This window comes from Corticium candelabrum, chromosome 6, assembly GCF_963422355.1.
Source record: "Corticium candelabrum chromosome 6, ooCorCand1.1, whole genome shotgun sequence".
Classification (NCBI taxonomy): domain Eukaryota; kingdom Metazoa; phylum Porifera; class Homoscleromorpha; order Homosclerophorida; family Plakinidae; genus Corticium; species Corticium candelabrum.
This window is the reverse complement of record NC_085090.1, coordinates 1,251,994-1,264,807: the sequence shown is the minus strand read 5'-3', so window position 1 is coordinate 1,264,807 and position 12,814 is coordinate 1,251,994. Positions and strand designations below refer to the sequence as shown.

Genomic DNA, 12,814 nt, shown 5'->3' with positions numbered 1-12,814 from the left:
TCTACATAACACCGTCTTAGCATTGTATAACCATAGCTTTACACACAGTTGCTGATGCAAATTACAAACCGATCTACTGATACCAGCATTGTTCAGAAAAGAAGCCCTTCGCGCTATAATTTTAAGTACTTGTAAACTGTTCGGTATCCATAATCCTAAAGACTCCACCAAGAGGGGATGAAAAATACCTCCAGTGTTCGAAACCATCGCATCATGCCGCTGATCTTTCTCAACCTCTCCTGCTGCAGCTGCTGCCCCTGGACAAGTGGCTGCTTGAACAAGGTAGGATGGCTGTAAGGAGTTTCGGACGGTCAAGTCAAAATATGTCGGAAGACCATGTTCGAAATTCGGGTGAAAAATATCTCCAGGTCTTGAATTGCTTGTGCTACTGCATCGCATTTCTTGACGACAACGAGAATCATCCACTAGGAGTGCATTGAAGACTACTTCACAGAGTGCATTGTGACGCTTCATTCTCAGATTCTGCTCTTGGTTGTAACCCAATAAATGATCACCGAATTTGTCAATGATTGCACCACATGTACAGCGCTTGGCATCAGAAGGCAAGTTGAAGATTGGAATGCCCAACCAGACTCTCAAAGCAACACTAAATTCTTGGCTGGGCATGGCGAGGCTGAGGCTCAGGTTTGGCAATACCTGCAACCATGCACCAGCATGTTGGCCAGAAATGGTGTTCAGTCTAGCGCGCTCTCGAATACTAGCAAAATCTTTGAGGGAAGAACTTAAATCAGAATCCAGCCTACTCTGCAAACTTCGTTGACTGGTCATTTCAGTCTTAAGAGCTGTGTCTGGAATACTTTGACATAGACGTTCATGAGCAACCTGCTCTCCTGGAAAAGTGTGCTCGTTTACGATGGAAAATGACACTTTCAACTGAGAAAGCAGAGAATGGAACCGACATATCAATTGACAAGTGGAGTTACAACTGGCAAGGTAAGATGCAGGGGCACTTCTGCAGGCTTCCCTCAAACCAAGACCGCCCAAATGAATTGGCAGTGTGGCCAGTTTCCACAAATTTTCAGAAAGAGAGCAGTTAGCTATTCCTTCAAGACTCTTTCTTAAGTTGACATCAAAACACCGCAACTGAGAAGTGGCTTTATCAGGTGGCACAATTCTGAGGAGATGGTTATCTTGCACAATGAAGGCAGGATCTCAACAAATGTAACTCAACTTGAGGATTTTCAAGACTTTGAAGGTTTTGTTGACATTCCCAAATCTTATCTATTTGCTTTGAGAAGCAATTCTGGAAGGACTAATCCCCACACTGGAGAACCCAACAGCTCAGCACCTCCATTTGTTTGAGCTACCTGTTCAATGGTTGATGGAAATTCTAGAAATGTAGGATCTCCAGTTGGTCAGAAGACCTCACACTTGGACATATTGAGCTGGAGTCCATAAGATGGCTCTTTTGATCTTACCATCTCTAACATTGAAGCAATAGTGGAACGCTGACCAACGAAGGATCCGTCGTCCAAGTACCACAAATTCATAGATATTCCCCCTGTGCACCAATTTCGTTCATCAGCTCTAGAATGACCAGAGAAAAAAGCAAAGGACCCAAAGGATCCCCTTGTTGAACACCAGTCGAAGATGTTAGTCGATTCTGACCAAACCTAAGTTTGGCCTCCGTGTGATAACACCATTGAACCCAACCAAATAACTCAGGCAGATCTTTATGTAGGCGTTGCAGGAAAGGAATACGATGGCAATTGTTAAAGGCATTTGCCATGTCAAGCTTGAGGCAGCATAAAGTTGGATTCTCACCATAAGTATCAATGAAACTAGACTAGGAGTGAACAGCTGCCTCCAAATTACCTGGAATCCTAACACCCACTTGCCCATATGGTAGAAATATCTCTGGGAGCTTAGATTTGACTGCAGCACAACAAACTTGGCTTATCAGACGGTGGAGAACCTCTCCAACTGCTATGGGTCGAACACCACCACCACCTTGCTTATTGTACAGAGCTGTTAATGGAGCGCCCGAAAGCCATGCAGAAATTCGTTTATCCATCTTGCCAGACAAAGCAAAATTGACCCAGCGAGTTAGGTTCTCGAGAACTTCCTGCCCTGCTGGTGACGTTGTTCCCATGGTGGCATCAAGCAAATGCTGGGAGCGAAGCTTTGAAAATCCTGGACTGGAGGCCCGAGGGAAAGTTTGTAATGCTTCCATAACTGACAATGAATTCACACATAGTGGTGGAGGTATATCATCAGTCCATTCTGGCAATGGTTGAGAAGGATTGCGAAGTTTGAGTTCTTCAAAAGAATCCAAATCATTCACAGGAGCACAGCCATTAGATCTCAATGACCGCATAGCATCTCCATAGCGACCCTCACTGGCCAGAAACAAGGCATGTCGTGTGTTTCTCTGGGACAAAGTAAACGACTTGCGAACCTTGATGTTATGAATGGCATCATTTCTAGCTTCGATCCATAAAGATACCAGGTCTCCTGCTTGCCATTGTTGCAAACGTGAGAGTAGACAAGCACTTACAACATGCCTCTTCTTCTTACCTCCTCGAAGTGGTGGTCTCATAACTGCTTTAGCAAAAAGAGACAAACGTATGAAACCCCACAAATTGCTATTGACAGACTGTTGAAATTCTAATGCTAAGATTTCTGAAAGAAGAGGTCGAACTCGTTTCGGTATATGACAAATGGATGTGACCTGAAGAGAAGATATTTCCGTCATTATTGCTTGAAAAGTGTCTGATTCAGGAAGACAAGATTGACAAGCATGTTGTGCAGCTGCTTTCACGCTTTCCAGAGCCAGATCATCAGGGACCAAAGCAATGTCTTCCAGGATTTGTGCATCTTTCGTCAGGTCAACAGAAATACAGGAATTTCCTAGACACTCTCTGCACCTATCATATGAGAAGACACATGGTTTGACGCATGAGGTGATGACTCAAGACAAGCCATTTTAGAAGCCTATTGGGATGCACTTGGTAAAACCACAGCACCTCTACACCTAGGCCGACCAGCACCTTGAGACCGACGACAAAATTTCCATCTGTTGGCATACACAAAACCACAAACAGAACACATTTTACGTCTGTGTTCCTCCAAAAAGGCAGAAGAAATAAACGAAAGTCTTGAAATGTGTTCTGCATTTAGATGAAGCCAACGCGAAGACGCATCTGGGAAAACAGTGGCACAGAGCGGGCAAGAACAAGATCCAGATACAGGCCTAGCTGAAAAGAGGAATGACCGTTGTCGTCATCATCACCATCACCATTCTCAGTGCCATCTGCCTCTAATACGGTTGTCTGTGAAGAAGGTTGAGCCATGTCCTCACACTGCGTGCTCTAGTTGCCATTGATCAACAAATATCGGCCCGTCAATGAAAAGACGTCTTCAAGTACATTCACACTAGTGTTAGAAAGGTAAAGGTTTGAAATATACAACTGTGGAAAGAGCAAGTACAAGAGAAAAGCGAATGAAGACGGAAGAGATTCAAACTACTGGCGGCGCCATGATAAAAGCCCGTATATATATATAAATATATATGTATATATATATATATATATATATATATATATATATATATATATATATATATATATATAATATGCAGGCCCATAACAAGCAAATCGAAAGTGGTCCAGCCTAACATGCACTAACAAGCATGTGTAAAGGTAGCCTCATATATTTCTCGTGTGTGTGTGTGTGTGTGTGTGTGTGTGTGTGTGTGTGTGTGTGTGTGTGTGTGTGCGTGTGTGTGTGTGGTTAATATGTCAATCACAGAAACTTACCCTGTAGACTTCAACAAAATCAAACCATTCACGATTATATGATAAGAAGACAGGTTGTGGAACTATTTCATCACATACAGGTAACTTGAAGGTCAATTTGAGGTTTTATACCTAAAATGACGTGCAGGAAACAGAGTATATATATATATATATAACCATATATTTGTATATAATACAGATAACACAAATAACACATATCCGCCCTAGGGACAGAAGCACAAAGGGTGCGTTTCCACTAGTGCCTAAACCGGTTTAACAAGTGGTTTAAGCTAGACTGGTTTAAGAATTCACTTGTTTCCACCTGCACTAAACCAGTTCTATTTAAAACCTAAACCGATTTCCTAAACCCACTTCAAAGTAGGTTTAGCAAAGTGGTTTAGTTTTAACTGTCACGTGACAGTAGCGTGCTTGTTTAGATAGCTTCCGACAAGGTCGTTGTGATGATATTGACTATTTTGCTGGGATAGGATTGCCCTAAAAGATGTAAGGGTCGTTAACTAGGGGAAAGAAATCAGTAGCTACGGAGAGAGACAAGACGGTGTCTTTGGTCATCGTCATGCAAATTCCTACTAGCAGATGCTGAATTAGTGAAAACCAACAGTTGCTCTGAGTCAGCGACAAAGCAGCCTAATACTTCAAAATAAGGTGTTCCTAGACTGTTTGTTTTGCACATCTCGGATGTGCAAGTTCCTAGTTGAAACAATCGCTTTCTTGAACTGGTTTAGTTCTTAAACCTGTTTAAGCTAAACTAGTTTAAGGTGCAGCTAGTGGAAACAAGGCAAAGAGTCTAAGTCATAATAATTAGGCAGATAGTCACTAATCAGTCTTGAGTTATACTGCCATAAACGAACAGATAACTGTTCATGAAATTGCCTGGAAGCTTGGCCCAGAGACAAGCCAGATGATAGAAGAGACTTCTTTACAATTGATCTCAACACCTCCAGACTATGTGCAGCCCATACTCCGTATGATTCCACCACTAGATGGTAGAACAAACAGCTATAACGTGAAACGTTAGCAAGATGGCGTTCATCTTTGTCCACTTCCTCAGCCTCAGCAGCAGCACCAGCTTTTATGGCAGCATTAATAAGGTGAGAGGGAGTGAACGAATTCCTCACGGAAATGTCGAAATAAGCAGCCTTGCCTAGGGAAAAGTCGGGATGGAAAACGTCACCTGGTCTTGTCATAGAATGAGAGGAACAGCATTGTTCTCGACGTACATTGGAGTTGTCTAAGAACAACCAGTGGAAGATGACGTCACATAAGGCATCATGTTGCTTAATCCGAAGAGGACCACAGCCAAGAGCATGGTCACCAAAAAGGTCCAATTCATGACCGCACACACAACGGACTGAGTGTGGGGGTGCTGGAAAAACCGGAATTCCCATACACACACACACACACACACACACACACACACACACACACACACACACACACACACAGATGACCACTCACCCACACATGTGTCTATGATATGATATATTAGTTATTGTAGAGATTTCATACACAGCAGAAACAAAACAACATGAATTCACACAATAATTCAATCCAAGGATGTTGTTTAGTCCTGCATTAAGTTTGAAATTATCTTTTGGAAATTTCTGCAATGTATAACTCTACAATAATGACTACATCATTACTAAACACATCTACAACTAAATGTGTGCATGTGTGTATTTGTCCAATTTTGTAATTATTATTAATTAATTTAATTACTTATCTAAACATACCAAAAAGATTTCAGTGCACCAACAATCATCGCATCGGAAGAGTATGACTTCTGAAACCCACTACTCGTATCCAATTCACTGAAAAGTCGATTAGTATCGTTTCCACGACGTGCAGCAAACGACGATCCTGAACTGGGGTCCCCTGTGTATGGTAATTAGTAGAGTTATTGATATTGATCACTGACTGTAGAATAGAGTGTGTGAACACAACGTGAGTAGTAGTGCTGTACACTAGAGTAGGGTGTATACCAAGAGAGTAACACATATAGAATACATGGTGTCAGGAGTGAGTCATGTCTGAACATGAAGAGAACGAGCTTGAGGTGCCACCTGCGGAAATGGCAGCGCAAGCTACAGCTATTATGCCCGTACTACGAAGCAATGTTCTGTTGCCGCATTGACTCAAAGTGACAGGCAACGTGTCGGTGCAGTGGAGGCAGTGGAAGCAAGTGTGGGACTCATTTGAGTTGGTTTCAGGATTGAAGAGCCAATCAGGTGAATACAGAGTTGCCACATTCATTACGTGTATTGGCCCAGATGCTCTGGAAGTATACAATACGCTCCTGTTTGAGACCCCAGCTGATGCGCAGGACATTCAGAAGGTTCTTGGTCTAATGGAAGAGCATTTTATAGGAGAAACGAATATGATACACGAGCGCTACAATTTCCAGAGGAGGCAGCAAGAGGACAACGAAGCGATTGATCAGTATGTTACTGCACTGAGAACTCTTGCTCGCACATGCTCGTTTGGAACAAATGCAGATGAACGTTTGAGAGATCAGATTGTCTATGGAGTGAAATTAACCGAATGTGCTACGGAAGCAACTATTGCAAATGAAGGGTTTGACACTAGCTGAATGCCTAGACATGTGTAGAGCCTATGAGGCCACCACACAGCAGATGAAATTGATGACAGGAGAAGAGTTGGTACATTCCGTGAGTAAACGGCGAACAAAGCCTGAGAACTCTAGGAAGTCATCAGACAAGGAACGTAAACAAACACAGAGGACTCTCACGGGTCAGAGTCAGACACGCTCAAACCAGAGTGTCAATATTGTGGTTTGACACATGAACGAGGTGAAAAGGAGCCATTATCAAATCCCAACGTTGGAAGATTTATTACCACAATTGGGTAATGCGAAAGTCTTCAGCGTTGCAGATGTCAGGAATGGGTACTGGCATGTTCCTCTTGATAGAGAGTCGCAGAAACTCACCATGTTCAGTACACCTTTTGGGAGATACTGTTGGCGAAGAATGCCCTTTGGTATCTTAGTTGCACCAGAAATATTTCAACAACGGTTACAAGAGGCCATTGAAAGTCTAGATGGAGTGTTTGCAATTGCAGACGACATACTCATTGCAGGCAATGGCATTACCTATGCAGAAGCAGTTAAGGATCACGTCAGGAAACTTAAGATGTTTTTGAAACAATGTCAGAAGAAACAGATTTGTCTGAACAAGGATAAGTTCCGATTGAAATTAAGATCAGTAGCATACATGGGTCATCTACTGACTGATGAAGGAATTAAACCAGATCCTAAGAAGATAACAGCGATACATCAGATGCCGAAACCAACTGATGTTGCAGGAGTTAGACGCATGCTTGTTATGGTCATGTATTTGGCAAAATTTCTGCCACAACTGGCTACTATGTCAGAGCCTTTGCGACAGCTGACCAAACAAGATGTTGAGTGGATTTGAACTTATGAACACAACAAAACAATGGACAGTATCAAGAAACCAATCACACAGGTTCCAGTTCTCAAGTACTTTAATGACAAGGAAAGAGCAACTCTTCAGTGTGATTCCTCGGGACTAGGAATTGGAGTAGCACTAATGCAAGGAGGACAACCAGTGGCTTATGCCAGTCGAGCTTTAACTTCTACGGAGCAGCAATATGCGCAAATAGAAAAAGAACTGCTATCAATATTATTTGGTCTAGAGCGGTTTGACACATACACATTTGGACGGCAAGTCAGAATACAAACAGATCATAAACCTCTTGAAGTTTTGCACAAGAAACCGCTACACTCCGTTCCCAAACGATTGCAACGAATGTTTCTACACATGCAGTGTTATGATGTGACCGTAGTCTACAGAAAAGGCAAGCACATGTTCTTAGCAGATACCTTATCGAGAGCCTATGTAGCTGATGAAGGCAGTGATGCATGCCTTGATGGAGAAGTGCTACATCTGGATGATGAGGATGCAACAGAGTATCTACCTATGACCCGAAGTAGTATTGAAATGTTACAGCAAGGAACACAGACAGATGAAACACTGATGCAGTTGAAGAATATGATTCAGAATGGATGGCCAGAGCACAAGAACAATGTTTTGCAGGCAATCAGGCAATACTATGATATTCGAGATGAGTTGTTATATCAGAATGGTATCATCTTTAAAGGTGACAGAGTCATTGTTCCTCATAGCTTGAGAGTAGTGATGTTAGATAGAGTTCATTATGCTCACATAGGCATGAACGGCTGTCTGAGACGAGCCAAAGAGTGTATATACTGGCCGGCATGGATGCGGAGATGCGGAGTGTGTATCTAGATGTTCTACTTCCAGAAGCTTCGATGTAAAGCAGCCCAAGGAGTCTTGGATTAGTCACACTTTTCCTCTAAGACCATGGGCAAAAGTTGGGACTGATATTTTTCATTTTCAAGATTATGAGTACCTGATGACTGTGAACTATTATAGTTCTTTTGTGGAAGTCAATCGCCTGGAAAAGGCCACTTCAAAAGAAGTCATCAAATGTTTGAAGAGACACTTCTCACGGTATGGCATCTCTGACACAGTTGTCAGCGACAATGGACCGCAATATTCGTCTCAGGAATTCGCTGAGTTTTTCAGGAATTGGTCGTTTTAACATACCGTCACAAGCCCATACTATTCCCAATTCAATGGCAAGGTGGAAGGATCGATCAAGACAGTCAAAAGAATGATGAAGAAAGCCGCTGCAACAGGCAGTGATCCGTGGTTATGTCTATTGGATTATAGAAATACTCCAACTGAAGGTTTACAATCAAGCCCTGTGCAGAGACTAATGGGAAGACGAACGAAAACGAGATTACCAACCACAACAAGTTTGTTGAGACCTGGAATTCATGATGAATCGGAAGCTATTAGACGACAAAAGCTAAAACAAGCACATTACTATAACCAGGGGAGCAAGGATTTGCAGCAATTGAAGCTGACACAGATAGTGAGAATACAACCATCTGGACAACACAAGACATGGAGAAAAGGAATGGTGACTAAGCAAGTGGGAATAAGATCGTACGAAGTTGAAACAGAGGGTGGAACTTATTTACGACGAAATAGAAGACAACTACGAGCTACAACAGAAGATCACAACACCAGTACAGCTGATCCACCAGTAACACGAAAACAATCAGATGCAGTGACCAAATGTATTCCAACTACCGAGTCTATCATTGCACAACCAAGACCACAATTACAGCAGAAGCCTACCACCACCAGGAGCGGAAGAACTACCAGACCTCCTAAGTATTTGAAGGATTATGTAACAAAGTAACAATATACTTTGGTTCACTTGTTTTTAGTTTTTTTAAAGAAAGAAGGATGTATGGTAATTAGTAGAGTTATTGATATTGATCACTGACTGTAGAGTAGAGTGTGTGAACACAACGTGAGTAGTAGTGCTGTACACTAGAGTAAGGTGTATACCAAGAGAGTAACACATATACGATACACCCTGAGCTGCTGATCGAAGAGCGTGCACACACGTTTCACAGTTCATTTATGTTGAATAGAAAGCGGTAATGTGTTAGCCTCGGTCTCCCAGACCCGTGTAGCGCCGATACAAAATCGTCCTCCACGGGTCTGGGATGGTACCGCCTCTTCTCAATATATTGCGGTTGGTCCTAGGACCAGCATTAGTGTTCAGTTTCATAATGCATACCTTTCCAATTACAGCTGTAATCAACGAAGACATCTCATGCATAGCTGCCGTCTACCAAAGACTACACTGTACACAAACGACGACTTGTAGTGCGCTCTTCACGCAAACTCACGTCCCTACACGTCGTGTTTGTATTCTGCGCCTGTCAACGGCAGTAACGACACCTGGTACAGCCGTTTGTTCGAACCGATGCTCCGACATCTCACTAGCTAGTCAGCTGCATTGTCAACGACTTCATGATCACGTCTACTACACAAAGTCTTGCGGAGAATTCACGGCGAAGTCGCATCGAATCCGGACGATCGAGTCACAGCGGATGCGCGCATCGCGAATTTTCATCGCGAATTCGAAGCTCCACGAGCGACTATAGCAGCTACTCGCAGCGGATTCACGGCGATCAGACACGTGCCGATCGCGTCCGCGGCACCACTAGTACAAGAAAGTGCTTCCTAACGTCCCGTTCGCGTTCCCTACTAACACACAAATGATAAAACCGTAGCTACTGTAAACACAAAGGTACCCGTGCAGCAGGATGCGACACGATGTTCTAGCGCGACATGTCTTCGTCGTTCTTGTATTACGGCCGTAATTGGAAAGGTATGCATTTATGAAACTGAACATTAATGCTGGTCCTAGGACCAACCGCAATATATTGAGAAGAGGCGGTACCATCCCAGACCCGTTGGAGGACGATTTTGTATCGGCGCTACACGGGTCTGGGAGGTCGAGGTTAGTAATGTGTCCATTCTATCTAGAATAGCACACGTTATTTTGTAGTACATTAATGTTAACTAATGATTGTTGCATTGATATTACACAGTGCACCCACGCATGCGTGGCCAATCTGACACCGCCTCAGCTATCGCGCGAAATTCAAATGTCCTCTGTTGAATAACGTTGAAAATATGTATGATTCTTTACTAATAGTTGAGCAGCTGCCACGCACGGAGATTAGCTAAACTACCTTTAGTTCGTCAAACGGATTGACTCAACGCACTTGTACGCGAGTTTATCGCCATTCCGTCTCGAGTTTGGTACGTACAGCCTCGGTTTCTCCTCTGAGGATACATTATGGCAACTTGAAGATTTCTGTTAGACAAAATCTGTATATATGAACGCAGTCTGCAATACCGAGGCTATACTTCCACGTGACAACGATCACATGCCTCCAGCTTTCTTGTAGACGTACACCGAACACCGTGCTACAAACCTGTTAAGACAGATTTAACTATTACCGTTCTGTATTCGAAATCCACACCACTAAAGTTTCGTAAACAAGCAGACATAATAATGTTGCAAAAGCTCAATGTATATATGTTGTACTACAAACATAAACTGGCCAACGAATCTACAACCTTTTATAAATATAACCAAACAAAGCAACCATATATATATAAACTACATCAAGGTTACTTGTTCCTCTTGACTCTTCTGTGGGACCTGTATTGCTTGACAGCTTCCTTGAGTTCATGTCCTGCTACTTTGCCATCTCTGTATGCCCTAATGTAATCTCTTGCTTTTCTAAAATACTTTCTAATCATGTCAACACTTACAGAATCTAATGCTGGTGTCAGAGTTTTTCTCAGCCCAACTATTGAATAATTACAGTATGCTCTAGTATAACGCTTTGCCTGCCCCACACTTGTTCTATCGGACTCAATTCACAATGGAATTTGGGTAGAAACATGCAGTGGTGGCCATGCTCTTTCATGTAATGTTCTATAATACAGTTCATTAGAAAAATCAGAATATGTTTCTAGTTTCATTATCAAATCTTTTCTGGTCTTTCCCCTAGTATCAAATCCCCTTTCCTCTAATACTAACTTAAGCCCTTCAGGAGTTCCATCATCCATTACTAACCTCTGACCCACGAACCGGTTGTCATCTTCATATACAGTGTCGTGCATTTTAGGTTGCCCACCTCCTGGGTTGACATTCATTCTGTTGGTGACCAAAGCATCACTAGATTTAGTGGTGTGATTGGAGCTTTGGTCAAACCACAGAATTGAATACTTTTCCTGTGGGTACTTTATGTTTGCAATAGCTACCGCACTCTTAACTTGTTCAAAAAATTTGTCATTTGTCCAATAGCCATCTTGCCTCTCCCTGTATTCTAAAATAACCCTAGCTTCCTGTTTACTGGTAGGTTGTGACTGTTTGGCTGTTTGAAATTCAAGGTCAGTGAGTCTAAGGAAGCCACAATATTCATCTACAAAATCACTAACCATTTGACCAGAGCCTCGTGATTTGGATATTATCACCTGTTGGTCTTCTTGTAGCCAAGCAGAGGTCTGGTCATCGTTGGATTGAAATGTAGACTCATCATGGCATATAACTACAAGGTGTTTCGAAGCAGCTGGATTTCCTAGCTTAACAAGTTGTTCACCGGGTGACACATCACTTGCATCAGGAGGAGGTAGGTGCTCAGACTCTAATTTCTTTAGTTTCTCTAAGAATGCTTGTCTTGCAATGACAACATCATCTCTCTCTCTCTCTCTCTCTCTCTTGTGTCCATCGATGTATACGTACACACTTCTTTCCACTATCAACCCGTTCGAAGCCTAAGTCGTAAAGTACCTTTCTAGCTGTTTCTAATGAAATCCTTCTAGGAAATCCTGGAGACAATGTAAGACTGGTTAACAGCTGGTCGTTTACATATTGACAGAAGTCGGCAACTGTCATGTTGGGCTTACCCTTTACACACGCGTTAGCTCTTGCCCACGAAGTCGCGTGTTTCCTGAACTCCTCGTCGTTCAGGATCAAGACACGCTCGTACTTGCCCCTGCTGTCTTCAGAAAGCTGTCCATGGTTAGTCATGAAGTCTGATCTCCATCTTCTCACAGTCCTCTCTCCCACGTGACTAAAATCCGCCACTTTCTTCGTTGCAGACATTACCCCTTGGCTGAATTCTCTTCGAAAACACTCAACTAACCACAGCGAAAGCATGATCTTGTCGTAACGCTCCAACGATACAGCCCAGTCATCCAAGTTCTGGTGGAGTTGTTTGTCTTCGGTCGTGGGAGGTTCGAAAGGTTCCTCCAACGCCGTAGGCGGTTCGGACGGCTCTTCCGTAGGTGGGGAAGCGGAACGAAAAGCTAGAGAGACTTCGGACAGCGCCTCCTCAGATTGTACGAGAAGAGTGGGTGAATCTTCACGTATGTTGTCAGGGTCTTCTGCGGGCGGTCTCTCTTCTGCTGCCTCAACGACAATCCTCCGTTTGGATCGCGCAAATGCTGCCTTATTCTTGAGTGCGCGGCGCTTCCTCCAAGCACTACAAGTCTTGAAGACATCGACTTTCCTCAGAAATCAGCCCACGTACGAAAGTATAATACTCAGCCATGTGCACGTGAGCATGACGTTAGCGTGAACCAATC

The 12,814-nt window shown here is 43.1% G+C and overlaps 1 protein-coding gene across 1 annotated transcript; it reads left to right on the top strand.

Annotated features, from left to right (window-relative positions):
- The first annotated feature begins 8,077 nt into the window (after positions 1-8,077).
- LOC134181153 (uncharacterized) lies at positions 8,078-9,225 on the top strand. Its single transcript, XM_062648370.1, has one exon. It carries the CDS (start codon positions 8,457-8,459, stop codon positions 9,051-9,053), a length of 597 nt encoding a protein of 198 aa, XP_062504354.1. The 5' UTR covers positions 8,078-8,456; the 3' UTR covers positions 9,054-9,225.
- Positions 9,226-12,814: the final 3,589 nt, after the last annotated feature.

Bases quoted from the DNA above. Each gene is read 5' to 3' on its own strand.
- LOC134181153 (XM_062648370.1), top strand. From the start codon at position 8,457: ATGATGAAGAAAGCCGCTGCAACAGGCAGTGATCCGTGGTTATGTCTA.